Here is an 18,300-nt window from a genome sequence, read left to right on the forward strand (position 1 = left end):
AAAATTCCACCTGTGCATCTTGCTTGTTGGGCGGTCCCGGGCAATGTACTCAATCTCAGCTTTTTTGTCTGTGATAGGAAGAAAATAAGACAACTCTCCCTGGGTCTGGTGAGGCCTGGGTCATAGTGTCTGAAAAGTACCTGGCACCCAGAAACTGCTCCAACCCGTTCCTTTTTCACTGCCCCTTGCCTACTATTTGAAAATCTGCTAGAATCATCAGTGTTCGTTACAATTATTCTGGCTATCTATTGCTAAGTGATACCCACACCCACACCCACACCCATTAGGGCTTCCAATGACAATGGTTTTGTGTTTTACAAAGGATCTGCAGTCCCTCGGCTCCTTTCTGCTCTGTGCTATGTGGGCCTTCAGCTGAGCTGCCTCCAATAGCTAAATTTTTTTTCTTATATTCCATATCTGGGAATACCCAACAGCTAATTGTACAGATGGAAAAACAGAGATGAGAGTGGGCACAGGAAGTGGTCTGTTTGGAGCTCTGTAGCAAGCTTAGGAAACCTCTTTTCTGAACACCATCCCTGAGTGGAGGCCTACAAGGAGAGAAAAAACTGAAAGGTGCTCACTCTTGAGCTGGTGAGACCGCCAGGCGGCAATAGAACCACTAGCGGGATGGAATTTCTGTTCCTCAACAGCTGGTTGGTTTGGCTCCTCGGGACACAGCCTGAGGAGTCTGGTAAGCATGGCCCTTCCCCCGCCTTCCCCTGAGCTCCTTCATGTAGGAGACCGAGAATTTCCCCCTCCTTGGCTAGCCTAGCATCCAGCAGGTGCTCCACAGGCGCTCCACAAGCGGCATGAAAGGGAGCATTAGCTCTCTGCTCTGCCTCCTAGCATCCCACTGCCTGCCCCAGAAAGCTCAGGGTGCCCCGAAAAGGAGCGGGCAGGCTGAACTCTCCCCTTTGCTGTGGAAAAATCCATTACCGACAAGTCATTTGTCAAAGCCAGCGGTTTAGCTGTTTTAATTTACATATTTATCAAGTTTGATTAGAATGTATTGTCTTCGACTTTCATCCCAGCTTTCACCTCTTCTCGCCCTGTTTTCCTGGGGAAACTGTTTTTGTTGTCCTTGTTGCAAAAGGGCACAGCGTAATTCAATTTGCATTTGCTAATAAGCTGAAACTGCATCTGGTGAGGAATTTCTAGAGGCTGGGAGAGAGGAAAGGCAGAGCACGTGTTGGGGAAAACCTGGGCCCTCGGTTCGAGCCTTTCTAGCCTCGTAAGCTCATTCAATTAAAAAGCTACGAGTACTCTACAACTATTTCCGGAGCATTTATTGAGTACCTTCTGGGTGTGATGTCCTGGGAATACAAACTGTGAAAAAGACAAAGTCATGGCTCTAGTGTTGTTTAGCGTCTAATGACTCCAGTGTCTGCCTCTGTAAGACCAGGTAGTCAGACCGAGAGACCTCTAAGTGTCTGTAAGTTCCCGTTTTTTAAACGTGTTATTCTCTGGGGGAGGGCAGCAGAGAGAGGGAGAGAGGATCTCAGGCCAACTTCCTGCTGAGTGCAGAGCCAGACGGACATGGGGCTCCACATGGGGCTCAATCTCATGACCCTGAGCCGACACCGAGTCTGATGCTTAACCAACTGAGCCACCCAGGCGTACCCTGTCATTTACCCATTTTTAGAACATGTACTACCCATCAGCTCATGTGCAGAGACCCAGTGTATTACCTCAGTGAATTCTTACAAGATCCCTTGTCAGTATCATCCTCATTTTGCAAAGGAGGAAATGCATGATCTTGGAGCTCAATGCCATGTGCACTAGGGCTTGGGTTTAACCCTCCTGTCTGATTCTAAAATTCAAGTTTATGTTCAAATGGCAAAGACAGGCTTGAGCTTTCTTCCCCATCCATCTTTGAGCTCCTGGTTAGCATGGGTGGCGTCTGATTCGTCTCCATGTCCTCAGGGTCCAGGTCCAAACTTGGCATTTGGTCAGTGTTAGAACGTGTGTATAGAACTGCGCTAAAACAGAAGATCTTCAGCTTTCCTGTTTATTGGGCCTCAGGTGTGCCCTGTTCTCCTCAGCTGCTTCAGCTAAAGGCTGGCATAGCAGATACTGCACACCAACCCGCGCCCCTTCAGGACCAATTCCCTCACTTCCCCCGAGTGTTGGTGGCCAACATCTGGGAGCTGATTTCCTCCTGGAACTTGAACTCAGCCAAAGGAAGCTGCCTTACCTGAGGTTACACCCTTGCCCTACAGATGTCCAGTCAATGCAAGACACAGGGCCAGCCCCATTGCCTCCTAGAACAACTGTGAAGGGCCCTTCTGGCCCAGAGCTCCCCATGGGGTTGATTGATGTCACCACAGAGATTGCCCCAATCTTGTGTAACGCCCACCTCTCACAAGTGTTCCTGAGAGCAATTCCCAGTAAATCTCCCACAGGAAGTCTCAGAGTCCCCTTCCTGTTTCCCAGGAGACCCCACCTCAGCAGGAAGTCAGAGTGGGCAGGTCTGGTTCTGACCTTCTGGAGGTCCTTGGAGGGTGCTGGGACCAAGAGAGATGGTGGCAGGGAGAGCCTTCCTGCCATTAGCCTATTCCTGAAGGTTGCAAGGGTACCTCTTCCCAGGCCTGGAGTGGCAGCCCCAGGCAAGGAGGCTCTCTAAACTTCCAAACCCGGCAGCAGCCGCCTGAGCAGAGTGCTGCTACTCTGTTAAGGTGAATGTGAAGGTGAGAGCTGGCCCTCACACTCTGTATTTAGGACCCTAGCTTTTCCGCTTTCCTACACTCCCCTGGCAGGCATCCATAGGGCACTTTCCAGGCACCAGTCTGAAGGGACATTGCCAAAGGCAGCCTGGTGTCATGAGAGGAGGCTGCCTGGGCATTGGAGTCCCGTGCCCTGGATTCCAGACTGGCTTGACCTGTCTCTAGCCCTGTAGGCTGGGCAAACCACTTGTCCTTTCTGGGCCTTTCCCTTCATCTTCACAGTGAGAATGTTCTACTCAGTGACCCCTGAGACTCTGCAGTTGTGATGGCATCCACGATCCTCTTGTGAGTCAGAGGACTCCTTATTGCTTTTTAAAGCCAAAAGGGTGGTTTTAGTATGTTGTAGATGTAGGAGGTAAACCAGAGAGGCTTCTTTTCCCAAAGGCCTGAAATTCTAGAATTAATGCTTCCTTTCTGGTCAGGAACTCCTCCTTCTCTTCTTCCTTCTCATCGAGGGTAGAGACCTAGCCCTGGAGCACACATGAGTCTACATGCCAATGTGAGAGTTTAGGCTGGGGAGAGTTGCACCTAGCTGAGGGAATGTGACCCAGAGGGCAGTGGGTCTAGGGAGTGGGAAGGACTGAAAATAAACCGCCCATATCATGTTTTCTCACGATGGCCCAGAGGCCCAGAAGAGCAGATACTGGCATTGGGCCTCACAGATCCAAGCTGTGGCTTCTGACCCTGCCTGTGCAAGGCAGCAAATGATTTATGACCAGATCAAGGGTCCAGGTAAACTCTGTGAGGTCAGAGGGCAGGAGAGGGAAGGCCCCGTCGTCTGGAGGGATCTAGGAAGGATTTTTGGAGGAGTTGGGGGAAGATAGAAAGTCTAGGAGATTAAAAGTTTACTTGAAAAGACAGTGACAAGGCCAGTCTGAAGAAGGTGAAATATTCTTATAGAGGCTTATAAAATATTCAAACCAGGGGCAATTTTGCCTCTAAGGAGACATTGGACATTTGGTGATGTCTGAAGCTATTTTAGCTTCTCACACCTGGGGAGAGGAGTGCTCCTGGCATCTAGTGGGCACGGACGAGAGATCCACCATCCAGTGCACGGCACAGAGTCCCACGTGAACAGCCTGCTGGAGATATCCACAGTGCACAGAAACCCTATTCCTGTGGCTTTTCTCTCAATAAATGGGACACGCTATTACAGACAAAGCCATAGGGCAGGGACTTAAAGTCTCCTGCTTAAAGTTTACCTTGTGAGCTAGGGATTATTATTCTTATTTTATAGGGAACTGAGGCTCAGAATGTGTAAGTAATTTTCCGGAAGCCTCGTGGACCATAATCTGTGGGGCCTGGAGAGGAGCCCTGGTCCCTCTGCCTGGAAAGCCAGCAGGCCTGGACCCCCTCAGGGGACAGAAGCAACACAGGGGCCAGTGTCTTTCTCAGTGTCCCTCATCCTCCCCTCCCCTCCTGTGGGATTCACCGTCAGTCAGCCTGGCTGAGTCGGCCCTGGATGTCTTTGCCCTTCATCAAGTCTCCTCTCTACCCAGATGCATTCACGGGTTCTCCAAGGAAACTCTGTCAAGGCCTCCCAGACCCCATTTTCTCATAAATGTATGCACAAGAAATTCTGCTCCTTGAGCATGTTCTCACTATCTTTCCCAGCTCCTGTTCGCTCCTTGCCGTCAGCAAGGAGCAACAGCATCCTGCAACAGCAGAATGACAACTGCATCTTACCTTCAACGTGCCATATTTTATAGGGGAAAGTCAAAATTATTGTGCCGAGGAGATGAGATCTAGCACATTAACCCCAGGCGTGGCCCAGAACAAGTCCACGAGCTCCGTCTCTCCCTCCTCGGAGGAGGCACATCTGAGCAGAGTCTGGAAGGCTGAGTAGGAGTAAGCCAGACAGATGAGATGGGGGCGGCCATTGCAAGCAGAGAGAAAAACGTGTACCCGAGCGTGGAGGTGTGGGAGAGCCTTCATGCTCACGACGCCGCTGGGAGGTGGCTGAGGCTGGGACCTGGGGAAGGGCTAGCACCGGGAGCGGCCACCAGCTACTAGACATGAGGGGAGCTACACCTGGGAGGCTAGACTTGCCCGAGGACAGCACAGAGTTGCTGAAATGTTGCAGGCAGGGGCAGTGGTGGGCTCCCATTTGCACTTTAGGAAGATAGCTTTGGTGGCTGGGTGGGGGATGGACGGCACAGATGGTGCCGACACAGGGAGACCAGGGACGAGGCCGTTCTTGTCCTGAGCGGGCCCGCAGGCAGGTGCCAGCGAACTGTGCTGGTACTGCTGCCGGGATGTCTTTTTCTCTAGCTTCGTGATAGTATGAACCTGTTTGGGGCCTGGAGAGTATTTGAGAAAATAAGGCAACCTGTTTGGTTTGGAAACCAGTAGGAAGATTCTTTTCTTGCCTTAATGATGGCCTTCAGGGATCATGAAGTCAAGAAAATGACAAAAGCTTAGATCTGGAGGGAAAAAAATCCTTTTCCTGTTGCAACATTCCACGTTCTCCTTCCAGCTCTCCACCCCTTCCTCCTCCACAGAACAGCTCACTCCCTAGGACAAGTTACTGTCAGAAATGCTGTCAGAGAAGATAAGGGAAACCAAACTGACCACATGAACTTCTGGGAGCCTTTTGTCCTCAGAGGGCCCAACTAGTGCTCTGTGGGGCCTCTTGGCATCTTGCAGCACCTACACCAGCCAGCCACAGGTCCACTGATGACTGACCTGATCCATTAAGTCTCTCCCTCCTGTTGACACTAGGGTTACGGCTCTGGTCTTACTCAGGCTGGGCATCCATAGGTAAGACGCAAGTTTCTTTGGCCATCTCCAGGGGGATTCATTAATCTATTGCTGCCTGACAACTTCCTTTAGAATTCAGCGTCTTAGAACAATGACTTATCATCTCCCAATTTCTTTGGGCCAGGAGGGCAGAGACGGCTCCCCTGGACGGCCCTGGCTCAGGAGGTTAGAGGATGGTGGCCGGGGCTGTGGTCATGTGGGACTGGAGGATAGCCTTCCAAGCTTGCTCACATGGTTTTGGCTGGCCTCTGTTCCTGGGTACTTCAGTTCCTCACCAGACAGGTGAGGGCTCCACAGGCTACCTGAGTGTTAAATCATGGCAGTCGGATTCCTCAGTGTGAGCAATGGAGAGAGACAGCTCCCAAGATGGAATCCACCATCTTTTTATAGCCTAATCTCAAAAGAGTGACATGCCTTCACTACCACCACCACCACCCCCCCACCACCAGTTTGCTCTTTGCTAGAACAAGCCTGTCTGTCCAGCCCACGCTGAAGGAAAAGGGTTTCATCTCCACCCCTTGAAGGGAAGAGATTCACAAAGAAGAATTTGTGGATGTATTTTTATAAAACCACCCCATGAACCCTATTTAATCTCCAAGAGGTGTGAAGAGCAAGCATTTGAGATAAGACCTGGGGTTTCATCCTGGCCCCCACATGCGCCACTCATGCAGGTGTAGACGGGTTATTCACCTTTCTAGATCTCAATTTCCTCATCTGTAAAATAGGGGTAGGCGTAATAGACATTTCATTGGGTCACTATGACAGTTAGCTGAGGTGATAGATGTGAAGTGCCTGGCACAGAGGAAGTACTGAATAAATATCACTTGGTTGCTCTCGTAACTGGTTACTGTTGTCGTCCTCCTTCACAAGAAGCAGAGTAGCGTGGGGTTTAAGGACACCGGTGGAGTCAGACTGCCTGGGTGGGGCCTCACGCTGCCCGTCCTGGGCTGGGAGAACTAAAGTGAGTCATAATGTCTCTTGGCCTTGGTTTTCTGTAAAATGAAGATAATAGTAGGTAGTGCCTGGCTACCCTATATGTGTTTGATAAATATTTTATAAATAAGGAAATAGTGGATGATAGAGGCGTATAATGGCAAAAGGGTATGTGTGTGTGTTGGGATGCTACACAGAGTACATTTGGCTTCAAACACCTTAACTATCCGGTTTCTCATGAATGTGCCCTCGTATCCTTGAGCATGTCACCCTCAATGAACTTCCAATTTCATCACCGCTTACGAGTTGCTCTTGGCTTCATTGTTCAGCTGCTTTCCACCCTGGCTTTGTTCAAGCATACTTCCTCCATCACCCCTCCTCCAAGAATGTGTTTAATTGGCTTTGCACGAGTCTGGAGATGCGGTGACAGGGAGGCGAGTGGTGGGGGGTGGGGGGAGGTGTCCCATGTCACACCACCTCAGAGCGGCTACATTACCTTAAATTGATTTTGCAGATGAAAGCTAAAAGCTAAGCAAAGGCGACCCATCCATTTTGCCTAAAGATGATTATAATGCTCTTTTACGGCCTCCTAAATGACAAAGCAATTTGTTACCTGCCTGCATCAACATTTGCTTATATTAGCACCCGAGATGCTTGATTTTTATTAGCCCCATGTTATCATTTTATGAAGACACAGGGGCTCAGTAAAATTAGTGTGCAAATAGAATGCCCATTTTGCATTTCTCTGTGGTCAGCAGAAACACTGAATGCAATTGAGTTGATACCAGGCCAGGGGAGACATCCATAAAGGTAGCGTTCAGCGAGGGCCTCAGCAATGCTATTTATCATTTCTGGACGGCGGGGATAGATGGGGTCAGTGTTACTGTTTTTTAAAAGGGCTTGGTGGCATTTCACTTTTTGTTTCGTAAGTGAAAAAACAATATAAATACAAAGGCGGTAGCTCAACTTCCACCAGCTAGAAGGGATGGAAACAAACTCTCTTATGCACATTGTAGGTGGAAATGCAGGCATGGGATCTGACATTGTTGCTAGTGGATCCAGGAGGAGACAGGCTAGTGAGAGGGGTCCTAGGCCGGGAGCCAGGTGACCTTGGGCATGTCCCTTCCTTTTGTGAACTTAGTCCCTTCGCCTATAAAATGGGGTTTGTACTGTCCACTTCACAGAGGTGTGTGAAGATTAAATAAGATAAGCCATGACCTACATGAGTATATTTTAATTTGATAGCCAATTCCTGAGCAGCTATTTCATACAGGGTCCTGGGAATGGTGTTAAAAATAACCATGAAAATCACTGCTTCTCCCTGAAGGAGCTTGTATTCATTCAGTCTAGGAAATATTCAGGTGTCTAACTCCTCTTTTAAACCATAAGTTTCTCTCTCCCTTTGTTCCTAAAGGTGTCTAGCACAGAACTGAGCATAGGGTGAGTTCTCGAGAACATATTTTGGGGAAAAAAAAAGAAATGAATATTGGCTCCATTGTATTTCTCGCTGCCTCTCAGAGGCCTATTTTACGGAAGCAGTAACCTTAGTACCAGTCACCCCAATAGACGGAGCAAGTCCCAAGCCTTTAGAATCAGGCTTAATAAAGTTTATATAAATATATATATATGCATATATATACACACACACATACATATATATATGAGAATACAAAAATATGAGAATCGGGCTTAATAAAGTTTATGTATATATAAAATATGTACATATTTTATTTATGTAAAATGTATAAAATATAAATATATATTTAAAATATTTAAATATATTTATTTATATTTAAATTTATGTATATTTAAATATTTTAAACATAAATATATATTTCTATTTTGTGTGTTTTATATAAAATACATATATATAAAAATTATATATCTATATATAGAGATATATATATATATATGGTCCCTGACTTTGGTATATCAACAGTTGAGATCCTAAACCACATTCAAAATAACCTGTCCTAAGCAATCCAGAAGTAAAAAGCTTGTTAATTATTTCTGCCTCCACTCTCCCTTCAGATCATCCTCCAACATAGAAGGTATTATTCTTTAACCCAGCTTCTCTCAGTGTTGATTTCTGACTTCCTTCTGATTATGGTTCTGTTCTGGGTCAATCCAGCCTTCCTCGGCCAGAGACTAAGTACCCTCTTGCCCCTTCCTTCTGGGATGTCACTCTTGGCCACTGCTTTTATCTAATAATCTCTTTGCACAATAGCTAAACCTTATTATATAAATGGCATTTCTGTAGAAGCAGAAAAAGCTCAGGCTTTGATTTTGGACCATATTTTCCGACTTCTTTGCGTGTCTAGTGATTCTTTTGGGTGGTGGAGATTGTGAATTGTACATTGTCGAGCATCTGGGTTTTGTTGTCTTTCCTTAAAGAGAGTTGCACTTTATATGACAAGCAGAAACTTAACTTTTCTTTTGTTTCTTTTGTCCTCTTCAATCCTTTTGTGATTTGAAAATGTTATTAGAATGAGTCTAGAGTAGTTTAGCCCCATCACTAAGACATGGCCCTTCCAGGCTCTCTCCTGAATGCCCTGAATTGTCAGTAAGAACTACCACTGTGGGGGCACCTGGGTGGCTCAGTGGATTAAGCCGCTGCCTTCGGCTCAGGTCATGATCTCAGGCTCCTGGGATCCAGCCCTGCATCGGGCTCTCTGCTCCGCAGGGAGCCTGCTTCCTCCTCTCTCTCTGCCTGCCTCTCTGCCTACTTGTGATCTCTCTCTCTGTCAAATAAATAAATAAAATCTTTAAAAAAAAAAAAAAGAACTACCACTGTGGTGGTGGGAATTCCAATGACTCTTAGCCCTGTGTGAGCCAATACCTGCACAGTTCACAGCTCTCCGGTCATTTCCGCATGGCATCATGGAGTTCACCCTCTGCATGCACATCTTGGGACCCTGCAAACACTTTTGAGGACTCCTTGACAGATTTCTGGGATTCTTTTTCCACAGAGCTCTGTCTACTCTAGAATGTGCAGTTTCCCCCCAACTACCACCTGCTTCAGACTCTCTGAAGCTTAATCTCAATGAGATTTCCATGGTCTGCTCAGGATACCTCTCTCAGTTCTTTGGTCAGGAATGGGCCTCCAGGCAAAGAGTCAAGGCATACTTCATTTGTGCCCTTTTTTCCATATATTAGTCTGGCACTGCCTCTTGTCTGAGAACAGTTGTTTTGTATATGTGTCGATTATTTTGTTGCTTAAGTTGAAAAGGAAATCTGGTCCCTGTTACTTCATCAAGGCCAAACAAGGGCTTGAGTTCTCATTTCAGCTCGACCCACACCTGTTAGCTGTGTGACTTTGGACAAATATATAACCTCACTGAGCATCAGTGTCTGCCTCTATAAAAGGAATATTAACTACACACGTTTCTGTAGAACTATATGTATAGTATGTCCCTGACACACAAGGCACTAATTAAATGGCAGCGGCTACTGTGACTAAGAGAAACAGCTAATTTCTTTTCTCCATTATTTACTGTGTTTACTGTGTCCTAGGCAATGTATAAGCTTGTTTAATCACTAATACTCTCCACGTGTATAGATTAGCAAATCGAAACTCAGAAGGCATGCACAACTTGCCTAGGGTCACGATCAGTGGATCTGAGATTTGGCTTCACTCATGACATCTACAGATGATTGTAATATTAACATGATCAATTGCACCAATAGGAATGTAGTCTTTTAATATTGGGTAGTCGGGGACATAATTTAATTAGTCAGCAATGGCTGGGCCTCAATGATTCTAACACATTGATTTAAGAAATGAATGTAAAGCACCCAGTCCATTCCTTGCCCCTCTCTCCCACATACCAACTCCCAGTCCCAGCTTCCCCTGCCCTCCTGAGCAACCACCTTCCATTTTTTCTTACAGACAACCTTCGGGAAGGGGCAGAGCAGAAGGTAGTGTTCATCACGGGACGAGTGCACCCAGGGGAAACACCCTCTTCATTTGTGTGCCAAGGTGAGTTGCAAATCTTGTGGGCATTCTGTGCCTCCCCCCACATCCAACTGGGGCACCGTGATGGCCTTTGGGAGAGTGTGGTCATATGCAGAGTCATTATCTCGGATGCAAATTTACATTGCTTCTAAAGAGGTTACACTTGATCTCCATTAGTATTTCTTTCAATAAATGTTTACTAACCGCATATATTAGTAGAAGAATGAATAGAGGGATGGATGGGTGGATGGATGGATGGATGGATGGTTGGATGGTTGGATGGTTGGGTGGATAGATGGGCAGGGCTGAATGGAGTTTTGTCCTATGTGTCATGATGAGGATAAGCCATAGGGCATCATCTACACTCCCTAGCCTGGGTTTTCTTGTCTCCAGTGGTTTATCAAAGTAAGAAATCTGGCCCCAGGACAATGTGTATATGGGTAGGAGTGCAGGAAGTGAGGAGATAAGGATTAGAAGCTATCTATTCACTCATTTATTCAATCATTCACTTAACAAACAACTTTTGAAATACCTACTATGATCAAGGAGACATGCTTTGTATCAGACAACCAGAGGTACAATTTTTCATCTCAAATATATCTCTTTATATTTGCATCATCATTTATTACTAAATATTTAGCCCACATAAAATATATGTTTAGTCAACTATGCATACATGCGTATATATACGTATATATTCAATTAGTGAACAAAGAAGTATATTCAATAAATAATACATAAATAACAATTTAATGACTGCCAGGGTACTCACCAGCTTCAGAAGAAGACTATTATCTATTCCTTTTCAATCCTTTGTCCTCCCTTCTCCCTTCCTCCTCCCACATGTAGCTGGGAGTTTGTATTTTGTTGTCTTTCTCAATAGTTTTACTGTACACATAAGCATTCCTAAACCATCTAGGGTCTTGTTTCACGTTTTGGTTTTTTTTTTTAGCTTTTTTATAAAGTTAAAAAACAGTATCACTCTGTGTACCCTGGCCCTTGTTTTCACCCAATATCCGTGGTGGTGGGTGTGGCTGGAGTTCACTTCTTTTCACCAGCCCATGTCTGACGGGCGCTTCAACTTCCCTGTCTGTTCTCCTGGACAATTCAGTTGTTTACAGTGTTTTTTCTTATGGACAGAGCTGATACAGACATCCTCATGTACATTGCTTTGTGCCTACATGCAGATGCTTTTCCAGGGTATTTAACATGGAAGGTCACAGGACTTGTGCGTCTTCAACCTTACTAGATCTCCGCAGGTTTCTCTCTGAGACCTTTACACTGCCACCAGCAATGCCTGAGCGTTCCCACTCTCCCACATTCTCACCAATACACTTGCATTTTTACCCCTCTAGTGCGTATATCGTATATTAAATATGTGATACTACCCATGTGCCAAGCACGGTTCTAAGCACTTTACGTATTTTATTTCATTTTTATTATTTATTTTCATTAATGTAATTTATTTTAATTATATTAATTTTTCTACATCATAAGAATTAATATTAACTGTATTCTTACATATAATTATGTAAGTTTGGAGAAGTTAAGTAATTTTTCTCCTTTTAGTCCCAAAATGACCTTCAGGTCAAAGGGGTATTAAAAAAAAATACAAAACCCATAGAAATAATATGACTTGAGGGAGACTGCGGACTGTCGGGAAGTATCTGGCGATTTGCCATCAGAGAGTCTTAGGGTCAAACATTGGCTGTGCCAATTCCTAGCAGTGTGATTTCAGTTTCTTTCAACGTAAAATAAATTAGGATATCAATACCTATTTGCAAAGACTGCCATGAAGCTGGGGTAGGACGCCTGCAAACACACACCCAGTCCCATGCCAGGCACTCAGCAGACACTCAGAACAGACGTCGCCCCCTTCCCCAGGGTGCTCTGAGATGCTGTGGGTAACCTGCTCTGTAAACTCTAAGGCGCTATTGCAAATAGATGCGAGTCTTCTTTTCCCGTTCATGTTCATACAGCACTGTCGTTAGACCTGACTGTTGCCCCACTTCTTTCAGACCAGGAGCCTGGGTTTGGGGGAGAGGGAGTGACTGCCCAAACCTGAGCCGCTCCAAAGAGCCTGGGTGTCTCAACTCCCCGCTCTCATCCCCCTGGCTCACTCCTTGGCCTTCTCACTTCCATCCTCTTTCCTCCCAGCACTGTCCTTGAAGTAACCTCTCCCAGGTCCCTCCTGGTTCTACCAACCCCTCTACTTGCCGCCATCTGTCAGTTACTAAACTTGGCAGCAGACCTGTTCCCCCAGCTGATCGGATGCAACTATTTTGTCCTTGTTTGTAAAAAGACAGTAGCCTTGCTGTTAAACCTTTCAGCTCTGGTTTTGGTGAGCCCAAACTCCCAGGCCCACCTCCTCTATGGGCAGCAGACAGAGGGCAGGGTCACCACCCCACATTACAGACAAGGCCTGAGACCTAGAGAAGTTGAGTTCAGCTCGGGGGCTTTCTCTGCTGAGCCTGCTTTTCCAAAAAGGAATCTGGATGGTACCGAGTTGATAAACTCTGTGCTGTCCCGCAGGCTTTCCATCAATGTTTACTCCTTAGCACAGCCTTTTAATGCCTTCCCTCTACCTTCCCAAGATAAACTCCAACTCCTTGCCGTGACATTCACAACCCTCCACCATCTGGCTCTTGCCAGGTTTCCTGGCCCAAGCCTCATTCTATCCCTGCCCCATACAACTTAACCCTGAACGGGCAACCTTCTTCCCACCACCGGGCCTTCGCACGTGCTGCTCCTCTGCTCACCCCTTGCCACCTGGCAAACACTTCCTATCTCCCAACATTCACGTCAAGAACCCCGCATGGGCTGCCATCCCACACCCTTCAGCCTCTGCTTTGCGCCTGCCTTGTGGTTACTCGCTGGTCATCTTTATCAACCTGATTTGTTGTATATTTGATTTATATTTGTTTCTTCCCTTTAAACTGTGAGCTATTTGATGCCTAGGGCTCGATCTTTGAGTATCCGTTTCTACATCTGGAAAATGGGGATTATCTTGTTTACCCCATGGGGCAGCTATGGGGGACAATGGCTGCGTTGGTTCTGGGATTCTAAATTGGAGCTCAGAGAAAGAAGACTTAAGGTCACACAGCCAGTAGACAGCAGAGTGGGACTTTGAGTCTGGGTCTGCCAAGCCTGCAAGCTGTCTTGCCCCACTCAGGGATGGGAAGTGCTGGAAGGCCGAGCTTGGTGAGTCCTGGGCACCCCACAACAGTTGATATGCACATACAGATGAGAACGGGGAGGCTCAGGGAAGTGAAGTAGCTTACCCAGGACAACATGGTGAATTCATGGCAGATGTGGCCTGGGCCGCATGTCTTCTTCCTTCTCTATCTCTGTACCTGTCCCTGGAGACACAATTTGCCCTTTCTTGAGGCAGCTTAAGGCACCGTCTCTCTGTCTCTCACCGCGCAGGAGATAGGCCAGACCACAGTCCCACAGGGCCCAGCTGGATCCCCTCCCCAGCCCATCTTGTTCCAGGGAGGGCCTAGAAGGACAGTTGAGATTCCTCCTTGCTTCTTTCACATTAACCGGCTCAGTGACCTTGAGTGGGGAATAGACATGTGGGGCCTGGACCTCCCCATCTGGCTGGGAGCACAGTCCTCACAGCCGAGCTGCTGATGCACCTGCTGCTGGGAGCAGAGGGAAACTATGCCGTCCTAGAACTCTGAGGGGTGGCGGTAAAGGTAGCAAGGCTCAGATTTCCTCAAGGCCCTGCTTGGCGGTTGGATGGGGGATTCTTAGTTATTCCTTGGCTGCCCCAAACCCCACTCCTGGCATATGGGAGGCCAAACCATCCTCACTTCCCAGCCAAGACAGGAAAGGTCCAAGGAGCTCGGAAGCTGCCCTGCAGCGCAGTGTGCGGAGCTAGCTGGCCTGACCCTGAACCCCAGCTCCTCCACATAGAGCAGCATGACCTTGTGTAATCTCTGTGTGCCTCAGTTCCTTTGTCTTGAAAGGGATATAACAGTAGAAAGCCTGCCTCATAGGGTCATTGTAAAGATTAAATGAGTTCGTAGCCATAAAACATTTAGGACAGTGGTCTGAAATACCTTGGCCCTAAGGAAGTGTTACTGTGGAGCTCCTGGAAGGTACACAGCGTGGCTCCTCTGACCCCCACAAGGTGTGCAAACCCAGGTGTGTGGCTTCTGTGCCATGTGCCCCAGCCCACCTCCTTCCTTGCTGTTTTCCTAGAGAGAGTCGCTAGCGGAGCCCTCCTCAATTCTGCTCCAGGAAGACCAGATTGCAGGTCCGAGGTTTGGTCAGGTGTCTGATTTCTAGTCGAGTGAATGATCTTTCACTGAAGCTTTCTGGGGTTGTTGGGACAACTCCGAAAAGTGCCAGTGGCAGGACACTTGTCCTCTGCAGACCCTTCGTAACTGAATTGGTCAAACCAGTAAAGTATGCTATCTAGTATGAGTGAGGCCTACCACCTCTTGGAGGGCAGCGTGGGGAAAGGGCAGAGCCAAGGCCTTGGACTTGGGCAGGTCCAAGTGTGAGTCCTACCACCTCCACCTCCCGGCCTAGACCTTCAGCAAGTTCCCAGCTCTCAGAGCCTCTGTTTCTTTACCTGCAAAATGGGGGCAGCAATATGGTCCTTGATGGGCTGCTGTGAGGGTTAAGGGAGCCTTGCTGCCATGTGCCACGGGGCCCCCCACGGCTCAGACAAGGAGATAGAGCTGACTATCCCTCAGGAAGCTCACTCCTTGGGGTTACCCTGGGGAGATAAGAGGATAGGGAGATACACACACGCCTACACATTCCATGCACTCACAACCACTAGAACCAAGCACAACCTAATGTTTCCTAAGGTGAGGTGGTGACCTTTGCCCCTTCTCCCCTCCCCTCCCCCACTGTTTTCCTCCCACCCCTATCCCTCACCTATGCCGCCTCTTCTCTCTCTCTCTCTCTCTCTCTCTCTCTCTCTATCCTTTACAGCCTGTGTAAACACCAGACCCACTAAGGGGTGGTCATGGGCTTTTCACTTCCCTGAACTTCTGCCTTTTCGTCTGTGAAATGGGAAGCGTTGGGGGTGAAAAGGTCAGAACCAAGACTGGGAACTTGAGGTTCTCCAGGGCCAGACTCCTTGTGATTCCATGATTTGAGGTTGTTGGACTCAGCTCAGGGCAGACAGGGGCCTGACGAGAGGAAGGCCTAGAGTGGCTGTTCTCATGTGACCCCCACTCTGGGTCCCACAGAGACCCCCAAGTGTCTTGTTTGAAGCCTGGGCTCCTCCCGTTGCAACAGATTGCCTCTTAACAGAGGTAACAGTAACCTCATACAGAACTCTCTAGAGAGAAAATCCTGCAGGCATATATGCAAACATTCTACAGATCCCACGCAAATCGACTCCTGACACTTCCATATCGCCTTAATGGAAAGGGTACCACTTTGAAGCCAGTAGAACTGGATCTGAATCCCACTGGGGCCCCTGTGAGACATCAGCAAAGTGATGTCACCACCCTGACTTTGTTTTGATCCCTGTACATGGAGCCAATAGAGTTACAGTTCAGCCCCGCTAAGGAGCATACAGTGCACATCCCGGGTCCATCTTTATTCCTTCATGTCACACGTACCTACTGCGGACATTCCCTGTGCCTGGTGCTGAGCTATATGCTGGCAAGAGAGTGGCCAAGAGGTAGACCCGTCCTTGCCTTCCTGGAGCTCACACTCTGGAAGGAAGAAGGACTTGAACAGCAGATGCAAGCCCCAATCCCCAAACCTCCAGGGCTCAGGAAACGTAACTTTCCCGACTTTTCTGTAACTGAACTTATTTTCCATTTTGAAGCCCCATTCTTCCATGGACCAGAAACTTAATCTCTGTCATTTAGGGATCAGCTTTCCCCAGGATTGTGTCATTTCAGTGAAGAGTGGTGATGCTCTTGGGGATGGTAGACAGGTAATGTCCTCCTCAGTGTCACCATCTATCCACACTGCTTCCCCTGCACCTGTTTTATCCTCACGGCTTCCTGGGCCTTGGTCACTGCAGGTCAGCCCCATGTCAGACCCCGGTTCCTGCCTGCAAGACTCTGTATTCGCTGGCTCTCTGCTAGGCCTGCCCCCAGCCTCCACTCTGCCCACCTTCAGGACACTGAGCCCAAACACCATTCTACACTGCAGTGGGGGATCCCAGGTCTGTCCCTGTCCTTGGCAGGAGTCTCCTGTGCCCCTCATATCGTTCAGCTGGACTGGCAAATCCCCATTTACCTCTTCCCTTTCTCTCCCAACATCCTCTCTTCCCCACACCTTCAGCCAAACCAAATGGGAGCAAAGTCAGACAACACACACTTCCATTTCCTACGTGCCAGACACTTTGCTTCTACTAACTCACGGAGATCTGCACAACAATCCCCAAGGTAGTTTTCTTCTTTCTTTCTTTCTTTTTTTTTTTTTAAGATTTTATTTATTTATTTGACAGAGAGAGATCACAAGTAGGCAGAGAGGCAGGCAGAGAGAGAGAGAGAGAGAGGAGGAAGCAGGCTGCCCACTGAGCAGAGAGCCCCATGCAGGACTCGATCCCAGGACCCTGAGATCATGACCTGAGCCGAAGGCAGAGGCTTAACCCACTGAGCCACCCAGGCGCCCCTTCTTCTTTCCTTCTTAACTGATGTGGAACTGGGCCCCTGAGACGTTAGACCACACAGCTATTCAAACCCAGATAGCTTGAATAGTCTGTGCCTTTAATCACGGAGCTATGCCCCTGAATTGAAGAGCTCTTCCTTAGCCAACAGGCCTTTTTCCTCACCTTCTGGCCTTTGTGTGGGATCCCCTAGCCCAGAGCTCCTTCTCCTGGCACCCCTTCATTGGACTCACTATACTCATCCTTTACATCTCCATTCTCCACAGCCCCTTCCCGGGTGCTCTGAGTTCTCAGGGCTCCCCCAGATACTCCCACCTGAGCCTTTGCCCGTCGCTACAGTGGGAATTGCTTTCCCACCCAGCATGTGCTAGGGCAAGAACTCTTCTGTGTCCTGCAATTCCAGGCTTATGGTGCAGACCTGGCCCTGTGAATGTATATAGAAAGAGTGATTTTCAGTTCAGCTAACCCTATACCCTGTCAAGGCCAAATGAATGCCTGGGGCCAGTCTACCAGTGGGCATTAATAGGCACCTGCTGTGTACCCTGCCCTGAACCAAGTACACTGGGAGAAATAACAATGAATAGCTCATTGGGCTTGTCTGGCAAGGTTCATCAGGACCAGGCTGAGGTCAGCCCAGGGCAGTGAGCTCTGTGACCTGGCTATAATTTCTGATCATCCACCACTTTTCCTTCCCCTCCCCCAGGCTCTCATGCCTCCAGTCTTCCCATTGTCCTGCTTTCTTCCACCTTCTGATTAAATCAGATCAAAAGCAAGGGCCCAGCGAACTTGTTTACCAAAGGAACAGAGACTGATCTAAGGAGGTTGATTGTGTCTCCCTGCAGGAGGGAGATTATTCTCCTCACTTGATAGATGAGGACCCTTCAGCTCTGGGGGAGAGGAATAAGAGGATGGAATCCCAGACTGCCAGTGTGGAATGTGTCCTTGGAAATTATCAATTTCTTTCTCCTAACTTTAAAGATGAGAGTAGGCGGGAGTCTTTCTAAAGCTCACCCAGTAGGCACAATGTAGGCACAACTAGAACCCGGGTTCTCTGACATCTGGTTTGTTGGCTTCTTCAACTCAGCATCCTTGATCCCAAGTCATGTACCTAGCAAACCTCACAGACCAGGACCCCCAGTTCCAAATTCCATTCAGCTTGTTCTATCCTCGTGGCCTCTCAAGCCTCGATCTCAGTGAGTTGATTAAAGTGCATGACCATTTCCAGGTGTTGTGTCAGGCAGTTCAAGTACAGGTGTTCTAACCCAGTCACATGGCAGTCTTCCAGATTGGGTATTATTACTCTCGTATCAAACTGAGGAAACGAAGAAGAGAAAACT

The 18,300-nt window shown here is 47.9% G+C and overlaps 1 protein-coding gene across 7 annotated transcripts in view; it reads left to right on the forward strand.

The window, feature by feature from the left end:
* LOC123948254 (BEN domain-containing protein 5) overlaps positions 1-18,300 on the forward strand; it is a 1,602,508-nt gene that overhangs the window by 1,473,248 nt on the left and 110,960 nt on the right. For all 7 annotated transcript variants that reach the window (XM_046014945.1, XM_046014955.1, XM_046014970.1 and 4 more), the window contains one exon: positions 10,306-10,395. In XM_046014945.1, coding sequence (XP_045870901.1) covers positions 10,306-10,395 — 90 coding nt within the window. The remainder of the gene's footprint in view (positions 1-10,305; positions 10,396-18,300) is intronic.

This window comes from Meles meles, chromosome 1, assembly GCF_922984935.1.
Source record: "Meles meles chromosome 1, mMelMel3.1 paternal haplotype, whole genome shotgun sequence".
Taxonomy (NCBI): domain Eukaryota; kingdom Metazoa; phylum Chordata; class Mammalia; order Carnivora; family Mustelidae; genus Meles; species Meles meles.